The following is an 18,629-nucleotide window of genomic DNA, read 5'->3' on the forward strand; positions in this document are numbered from 1 at the left end:
CCTGGACTAGACGGACGTGTTTGATCACTGCATTTGTGTATTTTTCAGTATCTTGTGCATTACACACCATTCTAAAAATACAGCACTCCAGTTAAAAGTAGTTCAACCTTTAAAAAAACGTGTCTCTAGACCTTGCTTTGTTTTTTTATTCCAATGCCCGGCATCTTGTGTTTTTAAATGCAAAATGAATGGCCCCTAATGGTAACCCTCTGGTATTGTTAATTTGGGGGTCACACTTGTGTTGTTCGTGGGCAAAAGTGACTGGACACCTGAATTTTTTTTTATTTTCAGTATATGTGTGTCTATGAAGGGCAGGGGGTGGGTGTAATATGTCTATTTTGCACTCTTGATATTTTAAAGTGTCACCCCTTCATTGCTGTGCACTTCTTTTTCTGCAGCGTGGATGATTTGTAGATTGTACACACAAGAAATGTTCTGTATTTTTGCATATTTCCTATAAATTTCCAATGGGGGTCATTTTTGACCGCGAACAACACGCATGACCATTAAACTTTTTCGAATCAAGTTTTGTTTTTTTTGTTTTTTTGTGGTCACACAGCAACTGCCATAAAAGTCATTGAGTTTCATACCATTCTGAAGTAGTAGCGATTTTTAAAATGTCAAAAAAAAAATTTTCTGTCTAAAATGACAAAAAAAAAAGATGGCTACAATAATTTTACAAAGAAAATTTGATATTGTGACAGGCCTACTAGTAATATTGACCACTTATGATACTTTAATGGTGTATTTTGTTGGCGGTATGCTCTCATTAAATGGAAATGAGCAGTGTGAACATCTTCAAAATTTCTCATTTCATGTCCCACAGAACAAAATCTGTTTTTTTTTTAACAGCATGAGGAGCAAGTAAATGATTTTTTTTTAGGTAAACTAACCTTTGAAGACAAATGTTCCCATTTAGTTAGACGTTAACATTTGCATTTCATAACTGTGAAATGGTTGCATATGAAGAACTGAGAAATGCAATGAATGATGTAAACAAATGTGTAAATGTTAAAAATATGGAGTGAAATGTAGCATGGTTCTGTCCCCCACAGACTTTGAGTGCAGTGTTTGCTTCTTAAAATAGTTTATTTGTGAATTTACACTGATTAGTAATACATCTAGAAGCAATTCCGTTAGATAACCATTTATATATGATTTCACAGGTCACAGAGGCTTGGCTCAAACTCGCATGCCAAAGCAAACAGGCCCTCTGAACCAGAGACTACAACAGAGAGGCTTTAGTAAAACAAGGTGCAAAATGGTCAGAAGGGGTAAAAGGAAAAAAAAAGAGCAACAAAAAGTAAAATAAAGCGAGAATGTGATGCACATTCCAGTTAACGCTTGTAGGGTATGAACTGCACTTCCTGAAAGCAAAAACCGCAGTGCACTATGGAAACTGAAGCAAAAAGAGCCAAAACCAAAATAAGGAAAACGGCAAGAAAATTTAAAGCAATAAAATGAGTTAATCTCCCCAGTTGTCACTCTAAACTGCCGATGCATCTTTAAATGTGTTTTAATCCACGTCTGGCCCGCGTTCAAAACCACATGCTATTTACACAGCTTAGAAGTGTCTGTCTCTCTCTCTCCGTGCCCAAGCCAGTACTTCACATTGCCCACTGGGATATACATCTCTCTTTCTCAGTGGTTCCGCCTCCCCCCACGGGATGCATGACGACCACATTCGGGCCTAACGGAGTTCAAACTGAGGTCAAACTGCTAATCTTGAGCATAACAGATTGGTGAAACTCAGTACATTCTGTCCACAGAGTGGTGTCTCATGGGGCATGGTGCTTCAAAACAGGTGAAACAAGCAACCTCTGAACTCACGGCTTACATCTGGCGGAGGGAAGATGAGTAAATCAATCCAGTTTCAGACAGCAAAAAAAAAAAAAAAAAAAAAAAAAAAACCCACACTGTACAATGCCGTTTCCCAGGTAACCATAGTAACACTGATGCTTTGGAGACTTCTAAGCCTGTTGGATGGTGATGGTGATGACTGTCATAAGGTGTCATAATGAATGATGTTGTCATCCAGAGCGCTATAAAGGCTCAGAATGAACCTCCATGAGGGAGTTGAATGTCTAACGTGATGGGAATCAATCACACTAAACAGATTTGAACCCACGGTAGACCCGCGAGAGCCATTAGGCCTCTACTTTACTTTGGGACAGAGACATTTTTTCAAAAATACAGTTTACAAATATATATTGTTTCTTATATGTTTCCCTTCTCCACCCTTTTTCAAGATGCTAAAACATGTTTCTTATGTTTTCGGATCGCGCCTCTTTCACTCTTGATCTCCTTCGACTGCCAAGTTCATCCATAGACACATTTTGTTATGTATACCACATTAAAAAGTGCAGCACAAAAATATTATATATTTATATATCTTTAACATCACTCCAGTTTTCATATATTTTCGTTACATGTGTTTAGTAATCTGAGCTATTACACGACTGAGAAGTCAGGCACTGCTACATTATCAGCCATATAAATTCAGGCTAGCAAAACATGCTTCAAGACTTTGTTTTTTCGTTGTTAAAGTATAGAAACGAGTACAAAACTGAATGACTAAAACCTAAATTGTTTCAATTAAAAAAAAGCTAAATTATTTCATTAGAGATAAAGAGTGGATGTTCACGAAACCAAAATTACCAAGATTACAGTTCACTAAAACGTGATTGCTCTGCTTTTTATGCTTTTAAACCTTTTCGTTTGGCAAAGAACAGTACGGAGAGGAGACTGGAGCGGCTCTACACAGGATCGTCACACGTGCTGTTCAATTTCACACCCATTTCTTCGACAATCACAGCTGAGAGAGACAAAATAAAACAAACCCTGTTAAAATAACCCCAGAACGGTTTCCAGTGTGATTCTTTAGCGTCTCCTGTGTAGTGTAACCAATTACTATTGCCTACCGTTCACCTACAGCTGGAGAAACAAGCAGAACTGACACCTTGAGAGATGATGTGGCGGATAGAAAAGGGGCTCATAAAAGGTCTGTATGATAATCTAATAAACATACAATGTGAAAAAATAATGCAGTATGGGCTCATCAATGAGATAAAATCATCAGGAAACTGTGTACAGAAACATTTTCAGTCTATCAGGTGAGAGGAGCCAGTTTCCCAGGAGTTTCCCTCGCTTCTCTTCCTGTATAAAACTCATCTTATGATCACGTGAACATGGCACGGATGTTACTCCATCTATTCACCGACTGTGCCATGTGCCATGTTTTTGTCATACATAACCTTAACAAAAACAAACTTAAAAACATACAACGACAAACAGAAAGACAGACAAAGTGGGCATGGATCCTCTCTCTCCTCTAGGCTTCCACTTTTTCTTTCTTTTTGTTCTTCTTCAGGAAGGACGGGGTTCTGAACTTTTTCTTCTTCTTGTTGGGCGATTTAGAGGGAGAGCTCTCGGGCGTCAGAGCCTCTTCGATCTTCTCTCCCGAGCGCACGTTGATCTCTACGCTTTCCACGCTGGTAGTCAGCTGGCTCACACGCTTGATGAGCTCATCCTCGTCGCCGTGGTCGTCTTTACCGTTCAGCATCACGCCGGTGTGGTTCTCTGGAAGAACACACATAATCAACACTTGGCAACCATAAATAGCTGTGCTAATGAATTTTATTTTTTATATGCCGAAAGAATTGTTTGTGGTGGTTACTTTTTATTGTATTAATACATTAGTTATTATTTTTCTAATAATTAGTTCAATGTAAATTAAATTATAATTATTATAATTATTTAAGTTAAATTGTTGCTTGGCAACCATAAACAGGCAAAAGTTGTAGTAATGATTTATTTGCTAGAAGAACTGTTATTGTATTATTAATACATTTAATTATTAGAATAAAAAAAAATAATAAATTAATTAAATTCTTTCAGTTACAATGTTGCGTAAAAAAATGAAATAAAAAAGGATACATTTTTTAAGTTAAATTAATTATTTTATTTGCCAGAAGAACTGTTCATGGTGGTGGACATTATTTATTGCATTATTAACAAATTCTAAACTAATTATAAAATATTATAAAATATATATATATATATATATATATTACCACTCCAAGTTCAGAAAAAAAGTTCAAGTCTCTTAATTTTTTCCATAGCTGTATATATATATATATATATATATATATATATATATATATATATATATATATATATATATATATATATATATATATATATATATTTTTTTTTTATTGTTTAATAAATAATGTTGCTTGAAAACCATACACATGTAGTTTAGAATAAATGTTTGCGATTATTTCTTATACTTTTTTATTAATGTTATTTATAAATGAGTTAAAATTATACATTTATAATAAATAATCGTATTGACACCCCCACATGGTAAAACAAAAATCACTAACTCACTCACTGCTTTAAACAGACGGAATGACAGTGGATTACTGCATATTTATAAAAAGTTGTATCAATATTTAATAAAAAGCTTTTTGACCATCAGATTCACATCTAAATGAATAATACCTAAGGTTACAGAAGTTAAATGTTGCATCATTATAAATGTTCATCAAAACGTCCTGGCATGAGTGTGACCTACACTACAGAAAAACATGTTGAAAGCGTCCTCAATTGTTTATCACCGGTCATGTAATGCGGTCATGTAAATTAGGAACCCAGCAATTTTGATGCAACTGGTTCAGAGAGACTAGGGCAAACGCATCCTGTTTCTCCACACAAGAGACACCTTATCCTCACTATGTATGAACACATATCAGTATTTCTTTCATTTATGTAAGACTTTATCTTCAGTTTATGCAATGGTCTCTACTTCTTGAAGCTGACTTAATTGCACTCTTCTATAACAGGAAACAGGTATTGCTTGTTTTATATAAAGGCAACATCACAGAAGAGCAAGGTAATGTCCTGCAACATCCTGCCAGAATGTTTTGCAACATCCATTTTAACATGTTGCAAATAGATTTAAAACAAACAGGACAGCTGATTTCTACGACTACGATTCAGGTGGACCAGTGTTAATTTAGTATTATTTATAAACTACTATAGTATTTTAATTTCTACAATTTTGTTAAGTGCATTTGTAATTTTTTGTTCACCTTTTAAATATTTCTATTTAGCCTTAATTTATTTTTATACTTCATTTTATTCATTTTTATAATTAATTCTAGTACTTCAGCTTAAACTTGTTTATTTCAGTTACATTCCAAAGGCAACATTTCTAAGTTTTTTTTTCATATAATATTTGTATTTAATTTTATTTCAGCATCAACTATTAAAAATGACTGAAAATTTTCATACCATTTCATACAAATTTTCATACAATTTCAAACCATTTTCATAGTTTTAGTTTTACTCAACAATACCAACACTGATGTGCACTGCAGTATGATTCACAAACAGCATGAAAGCACTATTAAATTACACATAACCTGCATGTTACAATCTCGCCGCCTGTGTTTTCTTGTTATCAGCTACCCTGGTAAACATTTGCTGCTTATATTGATGTGATATTCTCACAAAAACTGACAGTTGTAGTTCAGCGAGACAGACAGCTGGCTCTTTCAGGACGTTATACCTTCTTTAGCTGGTGTGTTTTGAGGAGACTGAGTTTGGGACACTGACTGAGAGAGTGTGGAAGCGTCGTCTGACGTGAGCTGCTCTTCATCTGCAGGAGTGAGTTGGTTAGTGAACAGATAGACAGGCAGGGAGACAGTTAGAGAAGTAGACAGGTTAGCATGCAAGGATACTGTCACAGCTGTAAGACACTCAGGACAGACATCTTGGCTGTATGTATTCTTCATGTTAGTTCTGTGAAAGTCACACTGTATTGATTTCTAGCAATAAGGGGCACTAAGTTACAACATTAGTATTGACTGGGTCATATAAAAGTGACATGGGAACAGGAAGTGAGGTGCTCTTAAAATAAAAGAGGTCTCATGCATCTCAGCAGACTATATTCATTTGCACCAATTTTGAGCTTGGTAAGACTTTAAACGTTTTTGAAATAAGTCTCTTTATGTTCACCAAGGCTACATATATAATAAGAAAAAATACAACGTATGAAATATTATTACACTTTAACAGTTTTCTGTTTCAATATATTGAAAATGTAATTTATTTCAGTGACGCAAAGATGAATTCTTTATCATTACCCAAGTCTTCTTTTTATTTATTTAGGGCTGTGAATCTTTGGGTAGACAGTGAATCGATTCGATTCACGATTCATAGGTGTTTTTGCAAAATTTTTGCAAATTCAGAGTGATTTGATTCGAGACGATTCACATCAATATTCGATGCGATTCGATTAATTCGATTTGGCATTTTTATATGCATTCATTAGGGTCATTGAAATGTGTCTTAGTCAGGGTGCGAATTACACAGTGGCCTTCAGGAGGTCAGAGAGTAAGGACAAAAAAACAACCTTTTGTCCATTGTTAATGTTAGTTCATGTTAGTTCTTACTTAGGGCTGGGCGATATATCGCATGCGATTGTCACACGCATTTCGTCAGTAAAGCCGGTTCCCTGATTGCCGCTAAATCGCCATCACCTGCTTTCAAATGGAGCGGCATTTAATAGACAGAGCCGTAGATCATTGACAAGCTACGCAATATTGCGTTCATTATTGCAGATGAATCACCTTCGATAATGAACACGATGTTGCGTAGCTTGTCAGTGATCTACGGCTCTGTCTATTAAATGCAGCTCCATTTGAAAGCAGGTGATGGCGATTTAGCGGTAATCAGTGAACCGGCTTTACTGACGAAATGCGCGTGACAATCGCATGTGATATATCGCCCAGCCCTATTCTTAATGATGCTACATAACTATTTTAATAGCCTAAAAATTGGCATTTGTAGAAATTTACATAAGCCAAAATTTTAAAAGGCTTTAAAAGTATTGTTAATTCATGTTCATGTTAACTATAGTGCAGGACAGTGTTAATGGCTACACAACCTTATTAAAGTGTTCCAGGTACATTAAACCAAATTAATGCTTACATGGAGAGACTATCTTAGAATATCATGCACTTTCCCAAAAAAATCCTAAACTAACTTTTCTTCATGGAATAGTTATAAAAGCCCTCTTTGTTCTCTTTATACAGAGCATATTCCTGTTTTATGATGATTCTAAAAAATAAAATAAAAAAACATGCTGGTTTTCTACTGTTGCTATAGTAACAAACAACTTTAATGCGCATCTGACTGATAGATAAACCTTGCGCTCTTATTTCAGTGTTGTTAATGTTGTTGTTATTTTAGCAGTTTCCTTCATACATTCAGTTTAACAACATAAAGTTACATTTAATTTATCGTTCATTGGAACTGTGCATATGCTGCATTTAGACACTTACATTATGCGTTTGCTCCGTCCATGCAATAAATGCTCGCCCCTGAATAAGCGGGTTTTACTTCAACTGCTCAGGTAATGTCAATGGTATGACCCACTTCTGTAAAACTTCAGTATTTTATCTTATATAAAATAATAGTGACATTCCACGCAATGAAAGCGTTTTATTTCAACAGTAGTAACCACGCAAAGACTTGGCAGCTTTATCAATGGCTTGAGCGGTTTGACTCAGGACTATTGCTTTCTAAATAGAGAGCTGTCATCTGCTCATGTGAATAACAGTGGCCATCCTGAGGACAGCTCAAATGCGGGCTTCTCAAAAATGTGTCCATGAAAGTGTCCATAGAATTGCGATTAATCTGATTCTTAGCATTTTACATTCATTATTGACCGAAATTAACGATTCACGATTCAAAAAACATGTTTCAAGATCGATGCATATGCATCGTCAGGATTTGTAATCGATGCATCGAGAAAACGAGTGAATCGTTACACCCCTAATATTTTAATATTATAATAGTCTTTACAGTCCCTCTCGATCAATTTAATGCATCTTTACGGAATAATAAGTATTAATCTCTTTAAAAACAAAAACAAAATGAAAAACGTACTAACTACAACCTTTTGAACAGTAGCGTAAAGTGGAGGTGTGAGGGGGTCGTGAGCATGTTTTACCATCTAATCCGTGGTGCTGTCGTTCTACTCTCTTCTGGTAGTTGTCCAGCTCTTTCTCGCTCAGCTCGCTGAAGGGGTTTGGAGGAAGAGGGCCCGTCTGTTCCTCATCATCGCCCATGTATGGCTGCACGTATGTGCGTGGGCAGAGCAGAGAAACACAAAATAAGACACCAGAATTGCACCTTGGTTATGAAATGAGTCATGACGACGACAAAAACGACTCAAACACACAGACCAACAGGCATGTTAATCATTGTGGATTGAAAAAAAAGAAAAAAAAAAAAAAAAAAGTGTCACAAATCCTCTAATATTAAAAAACAAAAAATGAAGTAGGAACATTGCAAATCCAAAACTACAAATATAACAGTGACTCATGCAGACATTTCAAAACTGAAAATTGCGATTTTCCAACAAAACAAAACACCCTGGGATTTTACCTTAACTGGCGATTGTCCCTTAAAGAGAAAAACAGAGCTTCATAAGACCCTGCTTTAAAATGTAAGACCTTTTCCCCAAATACTGTTGCTAATTTCACCAGCACAACTGTGATGCATCACCACTCACACTGTTCAACAGTCTCTGAGAGGATCTGGCGCCACCTAGTGACACGGATGTCTGCGCAACCCTTACTTGACTGTTCAGGATTCACACATGGTTTATTTAAAATGCCGCTGTTCTGACACTCACCGGCGGTCTTTCCACCACAATCCCTGCAAGCCGCTGTGATTGCGGTCCTGCTGTCATCATATCAAACCGGTTCTGTTCGCGAATCTGAAAAGATCACAGGAAAGCGGTTTAAGACCCAGTGGCATGATGACACAGTGACAGCAAGATTCTGTGATGAAATGGTGAATAAGAGTCTGATGTGTTTCCATTTATTAACATTGAACATTTTGCAAAACACCTATTTTTATTTTTTTTAAATGTTAATGTAGATTTCTAGCATAAACTTGTGTTATATTACCTTGACATTAAAGCCAGTTAGCACTGCTATGTTTGTGTTTCTAATACAAGCTGAGGGACTGATGGTGACTGATGGTCTGACCAACATAATCTCTCAATAATCTCAACAAAATTTCTTCATAAAAAGTCACAGAAACAATTTTTTTTGTTTGTTTGCTATTGGGGAAAACTGGAACGCAGTTTTTTGTTGCAGTTTTCAACCCCCACTATGGAAGTTTGCCTAACTATGACAACTTCTGCATCAATGATACACCATCTGATCACACACACAACTCACCTTATTTCTCTTTTGCAGAACTTCACTGGGGTTTGTGTTCAGAGGAACAAACTGGTTGGGATCTTCAATGCGGATTGGAGTCCCGCTGGTGTTACCACCATCATCTGATTTCATCCACTGCAGAGATTGTGTAAAAGAAAGATTTCATACAGAATTCAAGAAATAAATTCAGACTTTGTTAGAAAGATAATGCCCTTGCAGTCATTCCGAATTGGCATGAAGTCTAGTAGGGACAGCAGTTTTGAAAGAGTTGCAAGCAAATTTCTTTCAAGCACAAATTTTTGCCAAGAAAACCTAGACTATTAAGCTCCAGCTGACATTTTGCTCTTGTAAAATAAAGCCAAAGATGTAATGCTAAAGCCTCGACCACTAGAGGTCAGTAGGGAACTGTGTTAATTTGGCTTTAGCCTTGAAGACAGTGGCATCCTCCAGTCAACTGACAGAAGTTATGAGGCTTTAAAAGTTTATCTGTGACAATGACGAAATATGAGTTTCGTCTTCAGCTAGACCATCAGGTATACCCAGGAAATAACTACATTCTTGCTCTTTCACAAAATCCACCAGAGGACTTTCTGATGAGAAAGATTTACCTGAATGCAAGGCTTTCAAAAACAGGAATGCACAAATCTCAGAGCACAATAACAGAGATGAACTGAGTCTCACCATGGTCTTGGTGCGTCCGTTGTCCTCGCTAGCCCCGTCCGACACGTTCACCTTCATGTAGCAGTTGGGTGAATTGAGCCAGCGTGTTTTCTCCCTCTGCTGTCGCTGCTGCAGCAACTTCAGAGGGAAACGTGGGGTGTCGTCGTCATCAAACATGAACGCAGTCACTGTTGCCGGAATCTCCACGTCGCTCTTGTGTCGCGGCTTCTCCCGCACGATGGGGTGCCGGTACGTGTAGCCTGTCCTGTAACCCTGAAAGTAAAAACAATTATTCAAAATAAATATTATAAATGATATAAGGATGAGACCTGTTAAATCATTTAATTGCCTTCATTGACTCAGAGGCCTTTTATCAATGAGCCTAATGAAGAATTCAACACTTTGAATAGGTTTATAAAATGAGCCACTGCTTGAAAACTGACTTTGCAGAAGGTGCATAAAAAGTCAACTACAAAAGACACAGTCTTTAAGGTACATCAAGCGCATTCTGTAACCATATCCTGAATCTCTCCAGCATAAGCAGGAAAAACATATCACGTCACTGGAAGTGGGTAATGGCGGCTGACTGAGCGACACACCATATCATTATCATCTTCCACATCACTCCATACTTCTGCCTCGGCTGAGAAAACAGACTTTCCACATGCCTGCATTCTTCCCTATTTCACACGGACAGAGAGAAAAAAAAAACAGCGCAGTCTGCACAGCTGGAGAAAGACATGGACAGAAAGAAGAGAAAAGAGTGCTTTTCAACTCCAGTTTGTCTCTCTCTTTGCATTGGTCTCCTTTTGTCTGCCTAATAGGAGAGGAAGGGGAGCGGGGAAAGAAAAGGGCTAAAAGAAGTGATTTTCCAGTCTCTCCGCTGTAATTATTCCTCTCAAACACAGTTGGACTAGTAGTAAGTAGTCATTTAGCAGACGCTTTTGACTATTTTCACACTTGGCACTTGATCCAAAGCAGAGTTCAAATCCTGTCTCTGTATCACACTGGGAGATGATTGGCACTGAGCTCATTGTAAATGTACTTGAGCAGGGGTCTCCACACTCAGTCCTGGAGGGTCACTGTCCTGCAGAGTTTAGCTCAAACCCCAATTAAACACACCTGAGCCAGCTAATCAAGGTCTCACTTGGCATGCAAAAAACTTTAAAGCAGGTGTGTTGGAGCTGGTTGGGGTTAAACTCTGCAGGACAGCGGCCCTCCAGAACAGAGTTTGGAGAACTCTGTACTTGAGTCTCAACCAAACATACCAGATTGTCCAGCATTCTCATGAGCGACTCGAACTCCAGCTCTCCCAGCCTCCACTTGTGCTGAGATCCCATGTTGACCCCGGCTTCTGCCACCCCCTGTGTACGAGGTTTAAACTTCTCCAGATCCAACACGATCAGGTTCTCCACTCCTCCAGCGCATGAGAATGCATTCACCTAGAGAGACAGAATGATGTCAGACATCTATGGCAGTTCTGGATCATTCTGCAGAAAGTTAGCGCAGTTTAACATTTAGTGTGCTTAATGGTGACTTTTCAGTGTCAAGTAAAATGTATTTGTGTAGTGCTTTTCACAAAGCACACTGTTTCAAAGAAGCGTTGCAATAAATCATGATGTTAATGTTTATATTTTAATATCTTTATAGTCACATTTAGCAGATTAGTACGGAGCCCCTAAAGGGGCTCAGCACAGCTATATCAGCACAGCTACAATTCGGCCCTAGGCACGAGGCCACAGGCTGATAGAAAGTCTTCTCGCATAGCTACTCGTGTGATACTGCTCATATTGATCTGGTTAGGACATGCTGTAAGAGTACAGTATGTGTGCAGGTAAAGATTGATGTACTGCATATCGAACTTTAAATATATATCCCTGTGGACTACAGCTATCAACATTTGGTCAAAGAGCCCCTGACGTTCTGTTAGCCATGTGCATTTGTGTATGTTATAAAAACATCACCCAAAACCATTTTAAAAATGCATTACCCAGCATCATGAGAATTTTACCTGAATTTCACAGGCAAACTGAGCGTTGTAAATGTAGTGAAAGGCCTCTTCAATGGTCTCCCCGAGAGCTACAACCCCATGATTCCTTAAAACCAACACCTGCAACACACACATATACATCTTGGGAAAAGTATCTTGCGCATTTAAAACACGTACTGCATTTTTCACTTCCATACTAACTTTCATCATGCAACTGTCACTGGGTATTGAATTTACCTTTGCTGACGGTCCGAGGGCTTTCTGGAGCTCTAAGCGCTCCTCCGGCTCATCCAGACTGCCTTGGTAGTTGTAGTAGGCAATGTCACCCAGGATCAGAGACTCTTGAGAGATGGGTAGCAGGCCGCACTTCATAGACGACACCTGACATAACAGAAGAAATTAATGCAAGTTATGGCATTTAAAATTAACAGGCATAATTTCAATACAAGCAACATATTTCTTTGAAATAAACTGTTTTGTTTGGTGATAGTGCATATGAAGCTGAAGCTGATGTAACTGGGCGGATACTTACGGCAGCAGTGGCCGGTGTGCGTATGTGGATGATGCAGCGCACATCGGGTCTCATGGAGTAGATGGCAGCATGAGGGCTGAAGCCGGCCGTGTCGATATGCAGGTTGGTGGAACCCTGATCGATCACGTCACCGAGAATGTTCACCTTCACCTGGAGAATGTAAGAAATGCATAATGTGGTTCATGACAATCTAAAACACAAACAGTGTTGAGGCTAAACTAGTTTGATATTAGTGCAGATACAGCATCTGATTGCTCCTATCTGAGTGCTTATTAAACAAACCAGAGGTATCAATATACAGACTATAGGTCTTTATTCCCTTTCTCTTCTGTGTACTACACATTCTCTCATTTCCTATTAATACTGACATCGACCACCTAATCAGGAAGGAACTACCCTTGCAGATAAACTGAGAACCAGTGTATAATTCAGTTAATGTTTTTAATAAGCCTCCATTTCCTGGTATCCTCAACAGAGGATAACCAATAGGGGGAAAATCCAGGAAATTTACAGCTTAATTAAGCTTTTAATTTACACTACCATTCAGAAGTTTGGGGTAGGTATGATTTTTATTTTTGAAAGAAAGAAATTGATACTTTTATTCAACATGGGTGCAATTAAAGGCATTTATGATTTTACAAAATAATTCTATATTAAATAAATGCTGTTCTTTTTAACTTTCCATTCATCATAGCAGCTTGAAAATATCTATCATGATTTCCACAAAAATATAGAGCAGCACAACTGTCAGCATAAATGTTTCTTGAGTATCAAATCCTGAAGGATCATATGACACTGAAGACTGGAGTAATTATGCTGAAAATCCAGCTTTGATCAAAGGAATAATTTGCTTTTTAAAATACATAAAAACTTAAAACAGTTCTTTTAAATAATTTCACATTATTACTGTTTTACTGTATTTTTATCAAATAAATGCAGCATTTTTTAGTATAAGAGATTTCTTTAAAAACATTAAAACAAAAATCTTACCAACCCCAAACTTTTCAATGGCAGTGAATTTGCATAAATTATTTTTCAATCATTGTGTGCGTTGTTTTTGTCATGAGAAGCGAATGAAGATGCTTGTGCGTGTCTGATTCCTCTAGAGCTCTGATTAAATATTGAATTGCATCACATGCTGGTCCTGTAACAAGCCTCCCAACATGCCCTTCACATGCAAGTTGGTGCCGCACCCCATATCACTACCAGCTCAAAATAAACTCACAGTACCACTGCTCTGTTAATGAGCTCTGAGTGACATCCAACCTCATGCCGATCATATTTACATACGGCCACTAATATCACATGACTGTTTCTCATGTAATTCTTTCTTCATTGGTTACATATTGACTATTAAACTGGACACAGGAAGTTAGTTCTCTTCAATATGGACATATCTGCTGTTTTATGCTGACACACTAATGCTAATGTACTGAAACAAGATCTAGCAGTTCTCTCAAGAGATGTCAGGAAACTGGCAAAATCTCTCATCTGATTTGAAGAGAGATGTAGCTCAAAGTTCATCTTTGTTTATTAAGTAATAAGTGGTAAGAGTACAGTAAATCCAAGAGGGATGCTTTAATTAGTGTGTATGTGTGCTTTCATTTCTGTTGTCACTTTTGCTGTAAAATAGTCCTGCAAACATTATTATATTCGTCATTACAAATTGATTTTTGAGGAGTGGAATAAATTTTTAACAGCGCAAGTAAGAGGCATAAAAAGGAAAAAAAAACAAAACAAAAAAACAAGTGCTACAATTACAATTTCCTGTTACACAAAGGGTTACATTTGGAAAGGTTTACAGCAGTTGCTTCATAGACATGAAATCTCATGCCACATTATGTAACAGTAAATGCTTGCTTTAAAAAAAAAAACACTACTAAGCAACACTGCAGTTGAACACATTCCTTTACGTGGGTCACATTTATCATTTCATGGGCAAAATCCAGTCATGTCAATAGAAATCTACACAACCTGGTGTTTCGCTTGAGAGAGAATGATTTGCCCATGCAGATTTCACAAAGGGTTAAAGTAGGGCTAGATGAATAATAGAAAAGTAATCGAAACTGAAATTCAGAACCTCTAACCAAAGTAATTTTCCCATGTCAGTCATTTCGGATTTTTAATCCTGTTAATACTTCCCACTTAAAAACATACTACCGCGTGTGTAGCCACGTGACTCCGCCCCGTCCAGTCAACACGCAGGTGAACGCCGAGTCAACACAGAGATGGTGCGCGAGCAGTGAGCCTTGCGTCTTCACGAAACTTTGTCAGTTATATGTGTTTGCCAGTTTGGACATTTAAGCGATTTAGACAATCAGATGTGTATTATTATATTGAGCTACCGTGCTCGCGTAGCTACATTGCGGCACGAACATTCAGCTGCACAAAACGTGAACATCGCATGCCATGAGAGGAGCAGAAACTAGCTGTCAGCAGCACTGTCCTGTGATTTATCACTAAAGTAGCTTAGAAACTCAAAAGTTATTATAGCATATATTTTTCTACTTTTGAAGTAACTATTTACAACCCACAGCTTCACAATTAATAGAGAGAGTGTATGACTAATTCACACACACAATCACTCTCATTACGTACTGGTACTGTGCCAATTTATCTGTATTTGATTTACAACAAGCAGAAATCTGTAAGAAATGTTATGAACCATAGATAAAACTAGATAAAAAAAAAAAGTTTGTTGAGACAAACTTTAAGTTGGCTTGAAAAAGCCGGTACAGAAAGTTTGAAGCAGTTTTAAAAGTTTTCAGTTTGAAACTTTCAGTTTTAGTTTAGTAATTTTGATAGAGTACTAGGGTGTTGAATTTTGACAGTTGGAGTTTGAACAGTCTTGGCTCATATGAACATTCCGTCAATGAAAGTCAATGGGATTTTTCCGAGCTTCAAGTCTTTTTTAAGAAAACCGTAAGTCGGATCAGAAAAGATATAGCACACTAAGTCAGAACAGTTTGAAGATCTGACCCGAGTTTGGAGTATGTAGAGTTAAAGCTCTAGGAGGAGTTAAGAGTTGGAAACTTTAGTCTCAGAAGAAAATAGCATAACAGCTGAAAGTGAGCTGTTATGTCAGATCACTCTTTCAATAGGAAAAATTATCCCATCTTTAATAGTTAAGCATATTTACAGTACAAACCTTGTAAGTGAACTATGAGGGCAAAAAAAAAACAAAAAACAAACAAACAAACAAACAAAATCGTTCATTAATCGTTATCTAGGTAAAATATTCAATTAATTGAGGTTTTGATTTTAGGTCATAATTGTCCAGCCCTAGGTTAACGTTGAATTTGCTGCATTGACCAACAGAAAGCTGCTTGGTTTGAAAGTGACTTTTGTGTAAGCTGTGCTTCATACATCACAACACCAGGGCTTTACAGTGCGACCATTTCGCTCGCATTTGCAGCTGAAAATAACTGCGTGCGAGTGTGAAAAAATATTTAGCCGCACTGGTGCGAGTGACCCGATCGATTCTCATGAATAGAACTATAATACAATCGTAACAAAAAGTACACCACCTAAAAATATTTAGCCGCACTGGTGCGAGTGACCCGATCGATTCTCATGAATAGAACTATAATACAATCGTAACAAAAAGTACACCACCTAAAATGCATCTACACTGAACAACAGTCATGTTTCGTACTGCAATTGTCTGCTTTTCATGCCTTCATTCAAAGTGCAAAAGACGTGCGTGATGGACTCCATTTCAAAGATCGTTTACAAGGTGAAATGGGTACGACACAGCCATGCACATTTTCCAGACCATCTCATGCTGCTGATGTTTCAGCCAAATTAACTGGAAATATTTGGATTATCATAAGCAAGGTCGGAAATTAACGGGGACTTGAGGGCAAAAATGCCTCCAAAAATGTATCAAAAAACACATGCACAGTTATGAATGCCCGTGCTGCCATTTTACTTTTGCTTTTAAAGTAGCAGCAATTCAGAGGCGACAGTTGTTTGAATGGTGGGTGGGTTCATTATTGTTTTTAATGAAAAACACAACAAAACCGTACAATGACAAACTCACAATAATATTTGCGCTTTTACATTTCGTTTTGCAACCAAATCTTCAGTTTTAATATGTTATTAAGTAATATCACACGAGTACTGTTTCTCTGAGTATTGGCATGATTGCAAATGTGATACTTACTGATCTTATTTAAGTCCAATAAACAAGTTGATATTAAGCGATTTAACATTAGACACAATAATGTCTGTTTTTGCTCTATTTCGCGAAAACAGTTTCAAACAAAGCCACACCAGAACTGTTGCGCATCTCCAAGCAATGGTTATTCTTGAATGAATTAGGCGTTTTGAATGACTGATTGAATGACTCGCACATTAAGATTTAACGCCACCTACTGGCGGTGAATGTGAATACATTTATTTTCATATTTACACTTTATATAGACTTTTAACTTAAAATATCAAACTTTTTTTTTTTTTTTTTTACATATTTCTAAATTCACAAAATTATATTTAAAAACATTCGTACAACATTATTTACCAATGAGATGCATTAAGCAGTCTTTGTAAATGTGTCTTAAGCCGGAGACACACCTAACGATTAGCTGAAACATTCTAAGACTGAACTGAACACACATACCGATTGTTTCCTTCGACTGGAGCCGATTTTAATCGTTGACAGTCGGAGAAGAACACAAACGTTTACGATTGAGACCGCTGCTAAGCAACACACTGTGCGCGGGATCTTGAAAATGGATGTAAACAAACAGCTGGCGCTCTTCATCTGCAGCTATATTTGTGCGGAAAATAACAAAAAAAGACGAAGAACGCGCAGGATATGGGTGAGGTCCTGGCTGGAGAGGCAACATGGATTTGTTCTCTACAGAGAGAATTTGAGGTGAGTAAACTTTGTTAAATTAATCTATTTTTAGAGCTTGCACTCCGGTGGTGTCGCCGTTGTTAAGCAACGATAAGCTGCGATCCTCAATGAAGCTTGTTCGACTTGAAACGGCACTGTACAGACCATTAAATTACCACAGAAGTATACTACTACAATGCGACCTCAAAGGGCACTTTCACTTCGCAATCAAAGGGTAGGGCTCTTTATATTCTCTCTGTATATTGTATCATAAACTGTTAATTTTGATCTGTATCTTTCCAGATAAATAATATATACAAAACATGATTTAAAAAAAAAAAAAAAAAAAAGTCTAACTTAGTCATTATCTTTATCACTTGTTGCCTCCCTATTGGCTGGTGCCCCAGGACACTCGCCCAATCCCGTATATGGATAATCCGGTCCAGTATGTCCAGTACCTGACACGTTCAAAGCTTCCGCAATAGCAGCCCAGCTTCTCTCCTTATCGCTTCTATTAAGGTATTCCTTCGAAGATATGTTGTATAGACATTCGTACTCTTGCCAGAGTTCAACCAGTTTTTCTTCCATACCGGTTGTCCAATGTGTTTTTATGTTGCAAACTTTTTTGACGCCATTTCGCCGCTTGTTTACAATCGCCTGACACAGTCTCCAAGGAAACAGAGACGTTAGCGGTCGCAAATATTATGCTGCCTTCTCGTGCTCTCATCGTTATTGTAAAGATGACTTTCCTTGAAAAAAATTGAACGCCCCCCCAGTTCGAACCCTGAATGCGATTTGCTCGTAATCACTAACGTTACTTCAGAAGTGGGAATTATCAAATTTGAGAAGAATCTTTGTGAGGAGGACTGGCAATGACTGTTTCTAAAATTCTAAGACGAGAATCGTTAGACGCAGCACACTGCACGATTTTAAGCACCAACTGTAAACACCGACTGAACGCAACTGGCTCTGACTCGGCGCGATTGGACATGATCAGTCGTAAGTATCAAATTACATTCATAATCGGCCTTACAATCGTTAGGCGTGTCCCCGGCTTAAATAATACCACTTCAGATGGAGCTTCTGTGCCACTTCTGCAGTGCAAAGATGGATTTTTTGATGATTTCTTTTGATAGGTATCAGTCTTATTGGGTCTTATTGTTCTAACTGAATTTATTGTTTAAGATTTTAAAAACAAATATTTTATTTTAATTTAGGAAATTGACAAAATATGATACATTTAATCAGATTAGAAAAAAAAAAGTTCTTATTAATGGTAAAAATGCCCGTGGAAATTAATTTAAATGGGCAAATATAGCCCTGTAATGGGAACGTTAATGTCTGTTATTGATCAGAAAGTGC

At 37.5% G+C, this 18,629-nt stretch overlaps 1 protein-coding gene across 6 annotated transcripts in view; it reads right to left on the reverse strand.

The window, feature by feature from the left end:
- Nucleotides 1–1,351: 1,351 nt before the first annotated feature.
- The window catches only part of add3a (adducin 3 (gamma) a), a 110,148-nt gene continuing 92,870 nt past the window's right edge, over nt 1,352–18,629 (reverse strand). For 3 of the 6 annotated variants that reach the window (XM_067395915.1, XM_067395914.1, XM_067395916.1), the window contains 11 exons: nt 12,428–12,577; nt 12,133–12,276; nt 11,917–12,015; nt 11,174–11,347; nt 9,927–10,178; nt 9,264–9,380; nt 8,711–8,794; nt 8,461–8,478; nt 8,024–8,147; nt 5,576–5,665; nt 1,352–3,579 (listed from right to left, as the gene is read on the reverse strand). In XM_067395915.1, the coding sequence (XP_067252016.1) occupies nt 3,332–3,579; nt 5,576–5,665; nt 8,024–8,147; nt 8,461–8,478; nt 8,711–8,794; nt 9,264–9,380; nt 9,927–10,178; nt 11,174–11,347; nt 11,917–12,015; nt 12,133–12,276; nt 12,428–12,577 (1,500 nt within the window). In that variant the 3' untranslated portion in view covers nt 1,352–3,331. The remainder of the gene's footprint in view (nt 3,580–5,575; nt 5,666–8,023; nt 8,148–8,460; nt 8,479–8,710; nt 8,795–9,263; nt 9,381–9,926; nt 10,179–11,173; nt 11,348–11,916; nt 12,016–12,132; nt 12,277–12,427; nt 12,578–18,629) is intronic. The other 3 variants (XM_067395919.1, XM_067395917.1, XM_067395920.1) reach the window with 3 other exon arrangements.

Source organism: Chanodichthys erythropterus, chromosome 10 (assembly GCF_024489055.1).
Source record: "Chanodichthys erythropterus isolate Z2021 chromosome 10, ASM2448905v1, whole genome shotgun sequence".
In the NCBI taxonomy this organism is placed as follows: domain Eukaryota; kingdom Metazoa; phylum Chordata; class Actinopteri; order Cypriniformes; family Xenocyprididae; genus Chanodichthys; species Chanodichthys erythropterus.